The sequence below is a fragment of the Manis javanica genome, chromosome 1 (genome assembly GCF_040802235.1).
Source record: "Manis javanica isolate MJ-LG chromosome 1, MJ_LKY, whole genome shotgun sequence".
In the NCBI taxonomy this organism is placed as follows: Eukaryota; Metazoa; Chordata; class Mammalia; order Pholidota; family Manidae; genus Manis; species Manis javanica.
The window spans coordinates 2,105,728-2,124,827 of record NC_133156.1 but is presented as its reverse complement, the minus strand read 5'-3'; the positions used below and the strand labels follow the sequence as shown (position 1 = coordinate 2,124,827).

Genomic DNA, 19,100 nt, shown 5'->3' with positions numbered 1-19,100 from the left:
GGCAGTGGCTCTGTGCTGCCACTACCACTTGTTAAGTGTGTGCCATGTGCACGACACTGTGCTATGCATACCATGAGGATCAACTTGTTCCTTTATTCCCCACAAAGACCTTATTATTTTCATTTTACAAATGAGGACACGGGGATTTTGGGAGGTAAACTATGCAAACTTACGTGGTCAGTAAGCTGAGATCCAACTCAAATCTAGGCCTGTTTAAATTACTATACTGGATATCTGCAATGAAACCAGCAAAACACTATGAAGTAATGCTGTTGCAAATAAAGCACAAAGAATAAAATTGGCACATGAAATCACACTGGTTGGGTGTGTGTTTTGTTGGAGCTCAAGGTAAAAGAGTTGCTGTAATGAGATGCCTAGTGTGGAATGTATGTGTCCTCCCCCGACACTTGAGTGCTGATCTGTATGCCTGCTTCAGAGCAATTAGAAATGAGAATGAGGGCAAAAAATACAATCTGGATCAGTGAATTTCTCAAACAGGCCATCATGAGATCCTAAGAATTTCCAAAAACCCCCTAAAGATGCCTATCATGACTTAATCTCAAATGAACCACCCCATGAGTTATCTGACCTTTTGAATATCTGTAGTAAAATATGACAAGAATGATAAAGATGAGAACTTAAGCACAATGCCATGTCCTATTAAATGTAATTTCATGTGGTAAGAAGCTTACTTTGTACACATAAAGGTTATACAAGCTTAGGGGTTAAATCATTAAAGTTTTCCTACAAATATATTTGCTATAACTTTGAGTGCCCCTTGAAGCAAACATTTATAGATGTAAATAAAATATGGTACCTCTTAACTTCAGTATCTTCTGGAGATGTTTTCATTTGCCACTCACTTTCATAGTATTTTGGTGTGTATTTTAACTATTAACTCCACTTCACTGTGATTTTTAAATTCTTATGTCTTTCTCCTCCATCTCCTAAGACAGCTATTAGATTAAGTTACTGCAGATTCTCAAGGATGCTTTTTTTTCATCTTATATGCAATCGTTCACTAGGTTTGACGAGTCTTCTATGTAGCAAGCACTATGCTGAATACTGATCTCAATATCCTTAGCCTTAACAGTGCTTAGCTTACAACCGATGCGAAAAAAAATTGAACGGATATTTCTTAACATGAAAAGCTTACCCCAAATTGGAAAGATCTGGATAGCTTAATACTGTCAAAAATAACATCGTCATTCATGAAAATAAGCAAAAAATGGGAATGTTGACAATGGAGGAGGCTACGTGGGGCGGGGGGTGGTAATGAGGGGTAAATGGGAAACTTCTGGACCTTTTTCTCAGTTTTCCTGTGAACCTACAACTGTCCTATAAAATGAAATCTTAATAAAAGTAGAAATGTTTCAGACTATTTTACTTAATGCAATCTAATCTTTCATGAGTGTAGTGGAGTGAAAATATCCTGGAATATCATAACAGGGTGCTGAATATGCTTTAGAATATAGGTGCTATTCTCAAAAGAGGTCAGAATATGGGCAAAATGTTCCACAACATTTAACTGCAGTATCACTAAATTGCTTCCTTGATTCCTTGATTTACTTGTACTTTATAACAGTGTTTCTTAAAATGTCGCTAATTTTAATACCTGGACACGGTCTAGCCGCGCCGAGTCGAGCAGGTCCTGAAGTGTGGAAGGGGGGTGAAGAAAGACAAAGAGCTGGGAGGGCTGACGCTCCTGTGCGTCATCAGCAAAACTTTATTGAAGGTCCAGGGTTTATATAATGCAGTGGGGTTACATGATTCCAGGACATAGCATTATCCAAGAGAATCAAGCACAGTACTGACATCAGTGGTAGCCAGGCAAAGGTAGGCTCAGCAGGGTTCCAGTTAGTTGCTCATGGAATGCGTCAACAGAATGTTCTTTGTTCTCCATTCCCACCACATCGGCAAGTGGGGGAAGGGCATAGCCCGCTCCCCACATCTCCCCCTTTTTTATTTTATAAGAGGGTGACAGTGCCTGTCTTAGGTATTCCTGGATGACTAATCTGGACTTACCCATCATTGGTACCCACATTCCATCATGAGGGCCCTGTCTTAGGTTGCCAGAGGTCTCCAAGACACTTACCCATCACTGACTATCCTGTCCCCTTCTCAATATCTGGCATCGGGGGGTGACTTTTCAGCTGAGACATATGTAGCTCTGCACCAAGGTGCAGAAATGCTTTTGAACTCATTTTTAGGAAACATACACACAATGGCTGCACATAATGAACACAATGAGAAACATACACACAATGGCTGCACATAATGATAACAGAAAATGAGGCAAGACTTTAGAACTTATTATTTACAAGTTGGGGGGCCATCTGCAATTTCAAATGATGCAGGTCTCTTAAGGCTTGCTGGATGAGTTTCCACATGCTGTGAAGGACACAAGGCCCTAGTAACAGCAACAAAAGCCATAAAATGCTTAGGGTTAAGAGAGGTGCGACAGCATGCCAGAGACTATTCAGGGGGTCCCTGAACACGTCTTTTATCTGATTTAATATAACAGATGCAGTTTTGGCTGTAAATAAGATATGATTAAATAGTTCTGTGGTGGCCGGGGGTATAACTCCCCCTTTTTTGTTTTTTCCAAATGAGCTTTAAGGGTGCCATGGGCACGTTTTATAGTGCTTTGCTTTGTGGATTATATGGTATCTTAGTTTTGTGGGAAATATGCATTACATGGCTGGCATCGAACATGTTGAAAGACAGACATAACTTGAATATATATATAAATTGCTTACATACATTAACAGAATAGGAATACAGATACATAACAAAGGCAGACTTACAATTACTACTTATCTCTAATGAAACTAAAAAACTAGTTAAATAGCTTAGGCATTTGTAAAAACTTACTGACAATATGAGGGATATCATCTAATTGATTTTGAGTAGTTTGAGAAATTGAAACTGCACATTCTTGGAAACTGATCACATCTTACATGCTCTTTTAACATCAGACAGTCCACAGCAGCGTGATTCTGAAGCACTGCAGCTCGCAATTCTCTCAGTTTTTGGTTGAGTTCAGATAATACAGAAGCAGTCAAGTTTGTTGTTTTGCTATATGCACAGGCCAGCTTAGATATCTCCTTTAGCATTCCAATGACAAGTCTAGGAACTGGCAGGAGGAATGCAGCTGCAACTGCAACAGTGACAGGACCTCAAAGTTTCAAGTTTTCATCATAGTCAGATGGCAGAACTCGAAGAAGTCTCTTGTGCTTATATTCAGGTGGTCTATTAGAGCAGGAAGAATGCATCTTACACTACACCAACACCTTGATAGTGTGGAGAAAGGGATTAATATGTTTCATTATCACACAGAAATACCCAACTATTTGGAAGTCTATATCTAGAAGACCATTTTACAATGATTGCACAATTGCAGTAAGAGGATACATGAGTACAATTAATACATACACAATCAGTAGTTATAGTAATATTAATAGGTAAATTTAATTGGGCGTCAGGAGCAAACACTTTAGGGGGAAGAGTGATGTTTATGCCTGAGATATTAGTCAACACCATAGGAGAAAGTCTTATGCCTATTAAATTCTTCTTCAACAGTTCACTGATAGAGGAATTTCTTGCTACACAAAAAGATAACTTGTGCAACTTTTGGCTCACGAGTTGTTGTAACTACAAGTTAGGTGAGGAAAAATTATTTTATGGAATGAGTGATATATTTAAATACACCTAATTACTCTTATACAATATGACAGGAGTTCTTTTTTGAAACTTTTCACAAGTATAACTGCCAATATCTTCTCGGGACAAAACTGCTTTATAAATATCATAATGATCACCATTTCTAACAGACCAATCAGCAATATCATTCTATCTAAGTCTTCCTCTATCATGTGTCTGTACATTTCTTCTGTAGTATGTACATAGATAAGTGCCATTATTGGGGAAAAAATATACTATTATTTAGTGGGCTTCAGTTTTCCGTGTTTGACATGCAGACTTTTGTTGCGGTTTTTTGATGGTCACCTTCTGGAATGACTCCTCCAGAGGATGTTGATGTTGGAAGTTCTCCTTCATATCATATCTGAATTCATTTTCTGGGTGGCCAGATCAAGCATAGATTCTCTGTAAGAACACAAGCAAACCCCTTGCCCTACACCTTGATATGATCTTTATGCCATAGTGAAGAACTCATTGGAGACTACACTACACAGGAACTGTTGTTGTTTCAGAAAAGGAAATATTACCAGAAAAATGTACCTCTACCACTGACCGTCTATCACCCTCCAGAAGATCAAAATTAAGGATATGTAAAGCATGCACCAATCGCCAACTTGCAACTAATTTTATCATGTCGGGGAGTAATCCCCCCTCTTTGTATTAATAAATAATGTTTAAGAATAAGGTGACGATATTCAATGAGAGCTTGACTTGTAGAATTGTATGAAATGCCTGTGTTATGAACACAGAGGGGAGGTAAACTGGAGCATGTCAGTCAGCTTAAGAAATAAAGCTTAAAACATTTTATCAGCAACACTTGAAACAAGAAGCTACAAAATCATTTTTCCTTAGTTTACTCAATCTTAAGTAACCAGTACTCAATTTGCTGAAATCTAGTTCTTCACTAGTTTAGTAGTAATTAAACAGTGATTATAAACAAGAAAAGATTTACAAATGACAATGGTTAAAGATTTGATGAGAACTTACTGTAAGATAGTTGATATATGGAAGTTTGGATATTTATGTAACATAAAACACTCAGTAATAAAATCGAGCATTATTCTTTTAGACAGCACTTTTTAGGTGAGTATATACCAGGTAAATAAGCCAAATTAGTCAAATATTTTCTTTGATGAGAAGAAATTCTACTGATATGTTCCAGGGACCCTCTGGAAAATGTAAGAGTTAATTGAGAGGTAAAAATACCTTTTTAAATTTTGGTTTTGGGAAGCCGTCAAAAGTTTTTAAGGCACTTGCCTAAATAGAATTATAGTTATTAAATAACACTTATTATTTAACTGGAATGATAATAAGAAAGTTTAAAAGCAAATGCAGGTTACATAGTTGTTAACACTTAGCTTAGTCTTTTTAATATTAAGATCTTATTTTCTTAAATACTCAGGCAATTCATTAAGACTTTAAGCATAAGAAACTTTTAATAAAACAATTAGAGAACGCTGTGCAATCTTTCAATATTAAGAGCAAACTAACAGTTAAAGAACACTTTTTCTTTCCAACTGAAAACAAAAGTCCAATTTTGCTGTGTTCTCGATATTAATACTCACTTGCTTTAATTTCACACAGCATGATTATATCTGTAAGAATATAGTAATTTATTCTTCATTTGCCCCATGGTCCCAAGCACACAAGCCCGTGAGAACTATGCCTGGGGCTTGCCCGGGTTTATCCCCTCCTTATCTCTAAACATCCCGACCCTTCCCCAAAGCAACAGGCTGAACTGATCTGCCACAACAAAAGGCACCACACTGCTCTCTCGGTCTCTGTCTCCTCTGTCTCCCTTTAAATAAATAGCTGTATTTTAGAACAATTAACCTTCTTTTACTCTCAACAAAATGAATTTCCATTCTTTATACTTTCTCTTATTAAAACACACATCTTTAACATACCAAAATATTTTCCTTATTATATTAAGTAGTTTTCATTAGAACTAAAACCATTTGGTAACTTAACCTTCAAGTGAACCACTGAAAAACAGGCCACTGTAAACTGTTACACCAGCATTCTTCAGATTGATACATCTATGAACATATTTTATCATTTTTGGAAATGTGCCTTACAGCACAATTTCTCATTAAGTACAAAATATGTCAATATAACCTAGCAAACTTTAAGAATTTTGGTTACCACAAAAAATTCTCAGGCTGTTTGCAGATATATACATTGTTATAGATTAATACAGTATTATTATTAAAAAGTTTATTTGCTACACTTGTTTACTTATTTTTAGCAACCATGCTAAATTACTTATAAAACTTTCACCACACATCAAATTCAAGCCTTTCTTTAAGTACTTTCTTGGAATATTTAACAGGTAACATCAACTTAAATGACTTTTAAGTAAACTTTGGCAGCTAATAACTACAAAGACATGTCCATTTCAGTTAAGCTTAAATTAACATTAATGCATAATATTTTTTAATTAGATTTTCTGGAAGTTTTAGAATGCCCAATTTTCACAAGTGCTTGTTTTTAAATCAATTTTATTAATACCCTCCGGAGGTAGAAAATATATATTTTTTTTACACTTAGACACACATACAGACCGAGACATAATGACTACAGTTAGTAACACTCTTCATACAAATACATATACACAGACAAACTGACATAAAGATTTGAGTTTCTAATACTCAATGGTCTTCTTTCTTCTTAGTTTATTTGATTAAAAGTACTTCAGTTTTCAAGAATACACTCTAAAGGCAAGCAGTTTACATAACTGGGTTAAGGTTTAGACAGCCCCAGACTAACAGGGCTGATGAAGGCTCTGAACTGATAGGGACCATGAGTGTCCAGGGGGCTGGAAATGAAATGCAAGTACAATTCTAGCTCCAGTCATTTAAAGCCAGGCTGTATTGCAGAAGATAAATTTCTTCTATCTCAGGGGAGTTTAGTTTAAGACTTCTCAATTCTCAAAGACAATGATGAACTTAGTAAGTAGAATAGATGTTCACTAAAAGAATTCAGAAAACTAGCTCCACATTGTAGCAGTTCATGGAACTCTTGACTATACTCTTCCCTTGTGGCAAAATATATTTAGCTGCATAACATTATATTGCATACTTCTTTCAGGGGCCAAGCCTCTCTAATCAGAGAGTTTGTACTGGGGCCAGGTTTGTGTGCAGAAGATACTTCTTTTTAGAGTTTAGGGATCGAATTGCTCTCAGTTAGTTTTCCTAGTTTTTTCTGCCTGAGCTATTGTCATTCCCTCAAGAGGCCCCTTGCCTGTCTGATAAATGCAGGGACTGTGTGACTTTTTGCTACTAGAGCCCTGATCTGAGTCACAGGCTTGTTTGGCTTCCCTGTGGCTGCTGAGGAGGAAATGCTTAGCTCCAGGATGACTGCTTCTAAGGAAAGCAGTTAATAGAATAGAGCTATTTACATGTTGATGAGGGCTCAGCTTAATCACAAGCTCTGTTTACATTACACAGGAGGAAGTAATGCAGGCCTAAGAGGGACTGCTTTGAATGGGGAGCAAGGTGAAAAAGCAATCTTTAAGGTCAATAGATAGCCATATTCCAGTCTTTTGGAATCATAGCTGGAAAAGGGAGGCCTTGTTGTAAAGGTCCCATAGGTTTAAGAACTGCATTAATTTGCCTTAAGTCATGTAAGAGTCTCTAATTAAGGTCCACAGGCCAAATGTGTCCACCGGAACCTTTTTTGGACCATGGGTAGAATAATAAGACTGAAGTCCCCTTTCCTACCTCATTCCACAATTCTATGTCTACTGTCCCTTCTTCCGGGAACTAAGGGCACATTTTCTCAATAAAATCTAAAAATCTTTCTAATTGGGCTTTCCCCTACTTTAATTCCTCTGGTGGCTAACAACCTCTTTAGCCCGCAAACATATAACTGTTTGCGCCCTTCCTGTCCCGTATTGGACTCCCCAGAAAAATTCACTTACCACGTCCACGTTTCTTGCGCGCTTCTTCTCTCGCGCGTCTTCTCTGGTTACCCTGGCCAGGGCTTTCTCTTCTCTATTGGCCTCGTGGTGGCCCCTCACCTTCTCCCTCTCCTTCAGGTCCCTGTTCGGGCGCCACTTGACGCGGTCCAGCCACGCTGAGTGGAGCAGGTCCTGAAGTGCGGAAGGGGGGCGAAGAAAAGAAAGACAGAAAGAGCTGGGAGGGGCCGACGCTCCCGTGCGTCACCAGCAAAACTTTATTGAAGGTCCAGGGTTTATATAATGCAGTGGGGTTACATGATTCCAGGACATAGCATTATCCAATAGACAATCAAGCACAGTATTGACGTCAGCGGTAGCCAGGCAAAGGTAAGCTCAGCAGGGGTTCCAGTTAGTTGCTCATGGAATGCATAAACAAAATGTTCTTTGTTCTCCATTCCCACCACACCGGCAAGTGGGGGAAGGGCATAGCCCGCTCCCCACAATACCTGACTATTCAGACTGTGAAAGCTCTTTACTACAGCTCCTTCACTGTCCCCCAAAGTGGGGTGCCTCAGTTCCCTGCTCCTGTTTTGTGACTTGGTAGCAATATTACTGATGGGCAGCACTCTCGGGCCTTATTCAGACACACGGAAAAATATGGAGCGTGTCTAATTGTGTTGTTCTTACATCTCTTTGAGAATGTTACTTTCCTCATGAGAAATCATCCACCATCTAATTTTCATGAATACAAAGAGGAAGTCATTCGGCACATAGTGACGGCTGAGCGTGAACCAAGGGGCACTATTCCACCCCAAAGATAATGCACACATGCTTATTAAGGCTATTAACATTATAATTATAAACTGTATCTTTTCTGAGCTGGCTAGACTCTCCCCAGGCACCATCAGTTCTTTTACTGACCTGCCCAAGAGGACAATTATCCTGTCAAGACACTCAGTTAATGACATTATGTGTCCTCTGCCTGAACATGGTTCTATTTCCTTGGCTTGCACCCCTGCTAAAAAAAGAAAATAAGCACATGATAAAAAGGATGAATTTCTTATGCCCATATCATTTTTTTCTGACCACTATGGACACAGTATTATAGCTGACACTTTACATATAAAACTATCTAAAACTTGATATCATACACAATTCTCTCCTTATGCAAAAAGTAGTAACTGTAATGTGTACAGTTTTGAATATACTCATTTGAATAGAGCAGTAAACACATTTCATAGTATTTCATTTGCAAACAACATAGTACATAAACTATAAGCATAAATTCTTATATATTTCCTCTCAGAAGCTAAATGACTGATATATCAGAAGTATGACCTCACAATTGATATGGAAAAATAGAAAATAACCGCCAGTTCTCAGTTTCTTAACCTTCCTTCACATAAAGTTTCTCAGATGTAAGGGAAGGAGAAAAAGAGAAAAGAATATTCAAAATCAGCTGACATATAGAATCATCTAATGCCACTGAAACCCAATATTAATGTATCAATTTCAGAGTAAGATTTAGAAATGAGGTGCAATGTTGCCACGGTGAATTCTGTAAGATATTGTACAAGAGGAGACAGGCTGATAAATAATTGATAGGTGCCTAAGATTAGAAAAGCTAATTTACAGGCTGTTCCTATGTGACAGGTACTAGGAAGTCTCTGATGAGCAGTGATGGAACTGACAACCCGCCAGCCGTTTTGCGCACACAGTTCTACACTGTTAATCACAGAGAAGCATGTTACAGGGAGTGAAAAAGCAGAATAGCTTTATGTTAAATCATGTGCTTATATATTAACTAGGCAATAGAAAGAGTGGTGCTCTGGGTTCAGAGCATTTTCCTGGGTGTATCTCATTGTGTGCTCACAGCTGCTTTGTGATACACACTTAACACATGCAGAGGTGTGTCTCTGAGAGGTCAGTGACTGGGCTAAGGTCCCTCAGCTGGTCCAGAGCACAAGCTCCCAGGCTTCTGCCTCACCTTGCCCTGTAAAAGAAGCCCCTCTTACACTAATATGCTCTGGGGGGTGTTTCTGGGTCAATCCTTAGTGTTAGATAAGCAAACAGTACTTTTTTGATGCATTCAAGACATAAAGCCTGCACCTCCTCCCATCCCCAGCTAAATAGAGTTCTGTCCTCTTCTATGAGCAGAGGTATGGAAATTGTCTTTCAAAATGTATTGTCTTCCCTTCATATTTTAAGCAGATCAGGAGACTTGACAAGAAATCCAGGTCACAAGGAGATTCACCTTGACCTGTTCTACCTGTTGAACTGTGGTGGTTTGTCCTGCCATCAACCCAAGATGGGATATATGCAGAGTAACCAAAGACAGGCGAGTGGAGAAATACAACATGCATCCAACCAGGAGCCCTGCTCATGAGAGACTACAAAGCTATGTAACTTGCACACCAAGTCTCTGTTAATATCCATGCACAACAGGAAGGTCTGGAAACGTGCACTGTATTCCTTTTCATTAACTTGTTTTCCACCCGGAGTTCCGTCTTAAGGACACGAATTGCCATGTCTGAGTGTGGCGCCTTCCAAATGCTCTGGGCACCGAAACAAGGGCTGGCCTCTAAGGAGGCCTCAGCAGCTTGTCATTTGTGCACTTTGGCTGCAGCGGACAGCAGAGTCAGATGCCTGGGTGTCTGGCACTTAGAGGGAGCTTAATTGCTTGCTCATTTAACAAACATTTGATGATCTGTCCACTGGTGCCACCACTGCAGACGAGGGAGTCCAGAAAGCAGGGAATTCAGTAGCTAAAACTGCCATTCTGCGACATTTTGAAGCATTTTAAAGTGCTCTCCCTATTGAGTTGTCTCCATGAATATGTAGGCAGATGGCTATCTGTACAAGATTGGCCCTGCACTCCCACTCAGGGAGGGCCCACGCACCAAACACAAGTGTGCACGATGCACTGGCACAGGCGTGCAATTCAGACAGCAGAAATACTACGCTAAACTGCGCAATGCTTTAAAATAGCAACAGGGATTATTCAAGTGGGAACGATGAAATATCATTTATCTACAGTCTGCTTATCACTATTCCTGACTTTCCTCTCAGTCATCTTGCAAGAATTAAAAAAAAACCTTCAAACATGGCTCAACCAGTCAAGAATGTATGGTTTGGCTTTGAGGAAAGAAAAAGCACCTGGAAGCTGGAGAAAGTGCTGCAGCTGCGTGACAGGTGACAGACGTAGGCCCTGGGGGCTGTGAGGATCCCCCCAAGCAGGGGTGGTCAACCCCTGCCCACCTGCCACCCAGGAATAGATGTGCTTTCCACTGCAGCCCCAGCACACATGCGGACAGGCATCTGTACACACACACACAGACTTGTGCAAACTTATAGCTGAACAGACATTTTGTGCAACAGTTTTTAGCCTTACTGAGTGTAAGACTCACATTTTCTAGTCTGTTCTGTTCTCCATTATACCTACATTACGAAAAATGCTGTCGAGGTCCTGCCTGTGAGTTACAATCCACCGAGAAGAGAGAAGTGTTCAGAGGCATCTAAATTTCTATTCATTTAACTCCGGGTGCTAAGTGTTAGATGATGGCATTGCTCATTCTTCAGAGAGAGAATTTTACACATTAGAAGCCTTCTACATAGGCAGAAAATCAAAACAAAATTTTTCTGCAAATACTTATGAAATCTGTATCAATAATAAGTACATTTCTCAATTAAAAGAAATGAATAGAAATAAAAGAAACCTACTTGGAGGAAACCTGTTTACTCAATTACTGTGAGATTTGCCCCTCTGTTGTCAGGCGATGCGAGAACTTTCACGGGACTGTACTCTGGGTGGCCTCAAGGCTGGGAGGCACTTCAGTACCCCCCATACCTGCCCAGATGTGGAGCTCAGCATCCCAGCTGGAGCCCAGTGGAGACTTCCTCCCATGTATCTAGTTGCACACACTAGTTTCCTTGGAAACAGAGGTGTCTTTTTGGAGTAAAGTGATCTGAACCCCAGCCTCCTTCCCCTTCAGATGCAAAGTTGTCAATATTTGCCTGACGATGGTACCTTGACCAAACTAGATGGAAGGGCAGAGGTGCCCAAGGGAGGAGGCCTCCAGAGGGAAGCAGAGACAGAACCAGCACCTCTACACCAAGTGTTGGACACAGAAGGGACCCTGGTCTATATCCACGAGGTGACTTATTCTAGAATTTGTCCCAGGCAGGTGAGGCGGTGGCAGGCAGCTCCACCAGGATGAAGCATTCAGACTGTGTTGGTGAAATAAGGGCCAAGCCACAGGAGCGTTCAGGGCAGCGCTGAGGGAAGGGGTATCTGCCCTTGCCCCTGAGGATCACTGCGGCTTGGGTGAGTCAGCAGGGCCCGGGCCAGTGGCTACACCAGCCAGCTGCCATTGCAAGTCAGCTCCGGCTCTATTGGGCCACTTTTCTGTGCGTTCTTGAGCTTCAGCAAAAGGAAGACTGTACTTCTGTCTTCAGCGAATGGAGCACCAGGACAGGCAGGGTTGATTAGCTCTGCCAGAAACTCAGCCCATGGGGCCTGATTCTCAGGTCCCTTGGGTCATGGTGGCAAGGACAAGAATTTGGCACTCAAGGGGCTCAAGCAGCCTGGCTTTGGAGATTTTCTCCAGCATTTTCAGCAAGAATAACACAGAAGGAACCATGCCCATTTCCCTTGGGGGGGAATGGCGGGTGGCTCTGCCACAGGGACAGCATTACAGATTTGTTAGAATATTCTCTGTGCTGATGCAGGGAATAGGGGGCTGACTGCAATATCCGGGCCAGCTGTGGATTTTGCACAGACATCAAGACTGACCTCAGGATATGCGTAAGCACCTCTGCGATTTATTGAAGTCACCAAGGACAGGTGATGGTGGTGGCATTACGACCAGATGTCCTATCTGGGGCTGTACTTTGAGGAGAAAGGGTGGCATTGTTTAAACTAGTGACCTGGACACACTATTTTCCTTCTTCCTTTTTTCCCTAACAGTTCATTTATTGATAAATATGTGTGCATAATTATGAACAAATGACTGTGCTGATATAGCTTAGAAACTAGTGATTATGAAATGGTTAAAGAGGAAAACAAAAATCTTGAGTAATGCCTCCAGAAAGGTGCTTAATGGTGGAACTTGGGAGGCATTCCAGACTGGGGTTCATCCTCAAAACAGCTCTCTTCTACCGAAAAACTGGTTCAGGATATGAACTTAGACTCCTTCTCGTTTGTCACAGCCCAAAGAAGCAAGATTAGAGAGAAGCAACTTCAGAGAGAGAGAAAGGGAGACAGAGAGAGAAAGAGAGATGAGTGGGCATTCTTGGCATAATAAACAGCGGCAGTAAGAATTTCCCAGAATATTTTGAAACCCAATTAGATAAGTTTATGTAATGGAAGAACTTCAAAGCCTAGTTAATGACAACTGGATCCTTTACAGGGTGAAGCTGAAGCAATGTGAGACCAGAGATATCTCGGGATCTGAGCAGGTCGGAGTCTGCCACTGAGCCAGTGAGATGTACAGGGCAAGACTGGTGAGTTGGACCCACGACCGAGAAGTGGTGAGAGCAGCCTGGGCCACTCGCTCATGGTTTCTGCCCAGCACTAGGCCAGCAGGGGCAGGGGAGTACCAGTGAGGCACCATACGCTGGACTCTGGTGTACCATTTGCCTGTGTTTTGTTGAGAAAACCATGATTGAACCTTTCTCAGGTACATCTTCACTTTTCTTGAGGAATCTGAACTGAAGAATTCCTACAGGTAGATTATATAACCAAGTTCTAACAAGGGGCAGATGCCCAGAAGGGGCAGATCTGACCAGAAACAATCTTGCTTATTCTTGTCTGCGGGTGCTACATAGTACATTGGTTGCTGTGGAAAATAGGTCAAGAAATAAGAAATGGACTCTGCCTCCATGCCCCCAGTTTAATAGGAAAAGCGAACACTTTATGTAAATACTGATAATAGGATGTTAAAACCGGTAAGACCCATAAAAGAAACACAGATAAAGCACTGGGAGAGTCTGTTAGAAGCATAAATGGTATCTAGCTGGAGGTGGAAGCAGGGAGAATTTGGAGGCCACAAGTTTTGCCACCAAGAAAGTATAGCACAAGGGCCAAAAGCCTGGGCTTTGGAGTAACATCACCTGGATCTCAGTCTCGGCTCCCCCACATCTGGCCATTCACTCAACTTCCCTGAACCTCAATTTCTGCAGTTGGTAATGCAGATAGAACAATAAATGCATCACTCCAAAGCCACATGCACTGATTTCCCAACAGAACAGCGTCTTGTACCTGGTAAGCTGCTCAGTTAATGTTAGCTGCTTTACCATTAATAAAGAGGCCTTTGTTGAGCTTGGCCTCAAAGGCTGAGGGTGATTTTGATTTGTGGGGATGGGGACAGGGCTGTGCCCCGGAAAGCTAGGACAAAGCATGGCAAGACAGGCTGAGGGGGTGATGCTGCCCTTCCCTCTTCCTCCCCTCACACTCCTCTCCTGCAAAGTGATGTTAATGTTGGAATGGACATGCTGCCTGGCCTCACACGACCTCATGGTAGCTTGCTGTTCCCGCATGTGTGAGTGAGAGTGAGGGCAGGGGTGAACCGAAAAGGCTTAACATATTCCACCCTTTGTGCACAGAGGCATGCAAGTCTTCAGTGACATTCCCACTGAGGGTACACAGGTGGGTCAACCAGTTCCCATAATGTAAAATATAAGATTTGTGATACATGCTCTGCTCGGTCTTGGGGCTCAACTAGGAAACAAGTGCTCACCTGCACAGCACCCCTTTTACACTTAGACATGATGACTCTATTACACTGGAATCTGTGTTTTCCACTATCAAGTTCTAGCTGGTTTCATTTATGGCAAAGTCAGCTCAACGTCCTCAATGTCTGGAGCCTTTACCAATCATGTTCTCAGGAAATGGTTACTACTGAGTAAGGCTGGACTCTATTTAAAAATCTCTACCTGTAGCAAATCCTGACTTTAAGTAGTAGGAAGTTCCATGACACACACAATTAAGTGGAGCAAAAGAGCCCTCATTAGACTAGCTGGGGCTATGTGTGAGATCTGGAAGAGGATAAATGACCAGGACATGCATATTTCAAAGGTACACACAGGGTCTCTGCCAGCCTCGGAGAGTGCCAGCACACTGAAGTCCTAGAGAACCACTCCAGTGCCCAGGTAAGAATGACTGGTAAATGGCATATGACGCACACTGCCATTCAAGGATGATGCTTAACACACTGTAAAGCCCTAGCTGTTGCTCAGTAAATATTTGCTGAATGAACAAATGAACATTTCTAAGGAACTTAGAAAGAGGCTTGGTACTTGAAACAGCACAGGACCCTAGTTCAAACCCTCAGTCCACTTCTTCAGATACACAACTTTCATTCATCATTTAAACCCTAAGCCTCAGGTTTCTCTCTGGTGAAAATATAGATGCTACTATCTACTTCAGAGGCTACCTGTGATGTTAAGTTAGGGACACATATGTGGTGCTTAGCACTAAGTGCGCTCCTGGTGCTCCCCTCAAAGGCCTATCTCGTTCAACTATTATTTCTACTTTTATTATAAATGTAGAGATTGGAGACTTATGCCAAGGTTTCACCAAAATAATCAACTTCAATCAATAATGAATTAATGAGATGTCACTGTCACAGCCTTAATAATAGTAATAATCCTAAAGCTAATTATATCTATATTTAAGTCACTTAATATTTTTTCTTCTAGTATATTTACAGTCATGTTTTAAGTTAATATATGGGAATAACTCATTGCATCCAAACTATGTATCTTTACAATCCTACTATGATATAATAGATATTACAGATATTATGCCATATGTATCTTGAATTAGGAAGCCAATCTCTAGGCTTTCTTGCTGAACAGGTACAAAATCAGACATAGCCATCAAAGTAGCAAAGATAAATACTGATTTTACCTGAACATCAGTCTCAGAGCTTATATTCCCACTCACAGGGGTTTTTCTCACCAAATAAATTTCAACTCTGCAACAGCCTGAAAATCCCAGATTTAATTCAGAACACCTCAAATTTGAACCCTGGGCTCCTACAGAAATTATATTTTAATGTTAGAACTAATATTCAGATAGCAGTTTGGTACTGGGATTCTAGGATTATGTCTACCCCATAAGGTTCTTAGACTTGAGGCCCACATTTAGTTTTACATATAAGAAAAAAACTAGAAAATCTCTCCACTGCCTTTATTTTTTTTAAAAAGAAAAACGGTTCAAGGAAAAGCAAAAACACTTTTTGATCAACAAGCTCAGGCATTTTCTATGGCTCTTATCTATATGCTATGTGGACATAGGGGCATTTACAACAATTCACAATGTCCATGTTATTCAGGAATGTACTTGAGAAGCAGGGAAACAATTTGAGAATGATTTCCAGCCACCTGGGATATAGCTACATATAAATATACATACATGTATGTGCATGCACACATCCATCTACAGAATACACACACACACATATGCACTCACATAACACTCTCTCTATATATTTTATATATACATATATTCGAAAAGTCTGTGTAGAGATACTTATGATCTATGATATATATGTGTGTGTACATATGCATAACATCCACACATAGACCATAGACCGTCCTTTCTGAACAGATATATTTAAATATCGTGCATGCACATGAAGAGGTCTTTTCATAGGCTGAAAAGCACCAGGTTTCAGGGGTAGCTATCACAACATCAGGATCCCAGATTCCTCTTCCATTCTGAACCACATTCAAGGATAATGATAGTCACTCCTTATCTGACTTAGCTTCAAGTTTCCACTGCATCTCAGTTCCATTTGTTATTCAATCTGCAGTCAGTTAAATTACACTTAAGTGAAAGGTACGGGTGTATTTGGAAATAAGTCCAGGCATCAATCTTGGTCATGATTTGACATGTTATGCTTGGAAAACTATGTCTTGGCAATACCCACTTTATTCAGCATAGACAGAGACCTCAGTGAAGACAAGTCATCAAACTGAATTTGGCTACCCCATACAATATCTTAATAAACCAAGCAACTACAACATGGTGGTAAAAAGAAAACATTTACAAAGAAACTTGAAATAAATAGCTAGTCCCACACAAATGCTTCTCATATGCACCAATATAAGCCGCATGACTTGGTCTTTCCAACATTGGCATATGTGGCATTTGTTGACCTTTCACTTGAAACCCAGAGTTTTGTTTAATCCTTTGAGCAGTGGATCAAAAGCTATGCCTTAGATTAAGAAATGACTGAAAACTATTTAAAAGTAGGCAGAGTTGATTCCCAAAATAGAAATTTTCCATTTGTCTGGCAACAAAAGGTCCCTGTAGATTCCCTACACTGGCAAGGGAAAAATGAGCCTGTTTCAAAGTTAAAATTTCAACTGGGTGGTCATTCTGCCAACATGCTGAACTCTTCTAGTATGCCATTAAGGTAGCAAATTTTAAAACTCACACACAGTTTACTTGTGGAGTAAGAGAAAAAAAAGAAAACATATTCTCAAATGAGTCCCAAAGATTAGAACATAATCAGTTGCCTGTCATTTAATATATCTTAAATTCTACTAATGAGAAGCAACTCAGGCTAAGAATCTAGTTCAGTTTTGAGATTCTTTCAGACCCACATTCTTGCTCTGTTATGTAATGAACCACATATATTTGTATGTCTATAATATTCAAGTTGGACAAATAATTAATGTTGCAAAACCACTGATGCCCTGACATATTTCAGAGGACACAGAGTAGTTAAATAAAAAGACAAGAACATGCAGGAAATGGTTTACTATCTTTCATGTCATCAATTATGAATGTCAGTTTCTCAAGCTAATTTTTATAAAAGCCTCCTTTGGCTCTCCTTTTATAAAAGCAATTCCTGCCTAATGCTGGTATTTTCCCTCCTCTTTAACAGAAGCCTTTGCCAAACCCTGTGATAATCATTATTTTCTTGCCTTGCACTTTACTGAATTGTAAATAAATTTCTTAACTTATCATTTTTGATAAAAGTAAAGCCAGTATTTAGGTTCTTACAAATAATGCTCCCTCTGTTCTACCTTTATCCTCATCCAACTAGGGGTGGATTTTTCTAGCTAAGATCTGCCCCAAACTTGAGTCTCATTTCTGTAATTTTCTTAATGACACTGCCCTTCCCAGGATTTCCCAATCATCTTTCCAAATGCATTTTCAAGATAGTCATGTATAAGCTTAAACTCATTAGAAAGCTCGTATTTCAGATCCCAACGGAACTCAATGGTCTAAGGATGAAATGAAATACCAGAATTCACTCTGGTGGATATCCTCTAAGGGAATTAAAATACACCACAAAACATCCTACTTGGAAATGCAGAAGGAGCAGCAGTTTCAGAAACTTCTTGGGGAACTCCAGGTTGCAGGATGGCAACGGACACTAGCAGACGTGGTGGGTCCTTCAGCTTCACTTGCAAGTTTAGTGTAGACATAGCCTTAAAGAATGCTGCTTCTTGTGTACGTTAAATTTTAAAAAGCAGATTTCACCATTACTTGATGGCCCACCCTTTAATTGATTACCTCCACTCAAATTCTATCAACTGCCCTATGTTTTTCAGCCCCCAATCTGACTCTCCAACCAGATCTCTTCATGCTGTGACATCTTAACTGTCCCTTATCTCTGCAGCATCTTCTATGTGACAGCTCCTTAGCAATTCAAATGTAACTTGACCAAGATTGTTGTCTCAAACTTAGCAGGACCTTCCCCCAGTGTTGCTCAGCCTTGTCTGACTTTCACCTTCTAGCATTTTTCTCTAACTCTGCTCTCATTGATTTGCCCCTTCTGGCCCCAGAGCTCCTAGTTTGACTTTAACAAAGTTGGATTTTCAGGGGAAGGCTTGACAACGTTCTTCAAAAACTTGCCATTCTTTCAGGACATGTACACAGAGAGGGACCCCAGATTCCTTAGGGTAGCATTAGCATCCTAGTGATACAATGTCAGTGCGATGCCATGGTTAATTGGCCGGCTGGAATGACTTGTCTCTTCTTTGACTTATTGTGTGTGTTACTACCCAATTTCATTAAATAAGGAAAAAGGCACATGACCTTGTAATGGAAATGAGGCAATTTGTGCCTCATACTTTTCATTTGATATTTATAGATATGGCTGAAGGTAACAAGCAACATTCTACATGCAAGGAAACGATTTTCCCATTTTATTGAGATACAATTGATATATAAATATTGTATAAGTTTCAGGTGTACAGCATAATGGTTTGGTGTATGTCTATATTGCAAATGATTACCACCCACCCCAGCTCAAATGCCTCCCATCACCAAACTGGCACTTAGCTTTTCTCCATCACTATCATCTATTCACCTTTCTAGGAATTTACTCAGTCCAGTCATACTCTTTAGATACTGGAGGTTGCCTTTTTTATCCCTAGTTCAGTATCTGATCTTCTACGTGCTCAGTGAGTGCTTGCTGAATGAATGAAAGTTGAGAAGGGCAAAATAACAGCAGACACAGACAAGCACTTCCTAACT

General features: G+C 40.3%; 2 protein-coding genes across 2 annotated transcripts in view; one reads left to right on the top strand and one right to left on the bottom strand.

Annotated features, from left to right (window-relative positions):
- Positions 1-19,100, top strand: part of LOC140844947 (uncharacterized) — a 205,728-nt gene that overhangs the window by 179,861 nt on the left and 6,767 nt on the right. Inside the window, exon 4 of the mRNA XM_073218347.1 lies at positions 13,012-13,105. Within this exon, the coding sequence (XP_073074448.1) occupies positions 13,012-13,016 (5 nt within the window). The 3' untranslated portion in view covers positions 13,017-13,105. The remainder of the gene's footprint in view (positions 1-13,011; positions 13,106-19,100) is intronic.
- LOC140848550 (uncharacterized) overlaps positions 1,689-19,100 on the bottom strand; it is a 38,674-nt gene continuing 21,262 nt past the window's right edge. Inside the window, exons 5-7 of the mRNA XM_073232678.1 lie at positions 8,525-8,621; positions 7,625-7,795; positions 1,689-3,293 (exon numbers count right to left, since the gene is read on the bottom strand). The gene's annotated coding sequence lies outside the window, so the exon portion shown is untranslated. The remainder of the gene's footprint in view (positions 3,294-7,624; positions 7,796-8,524; positions 8,622-19,100) is intronic.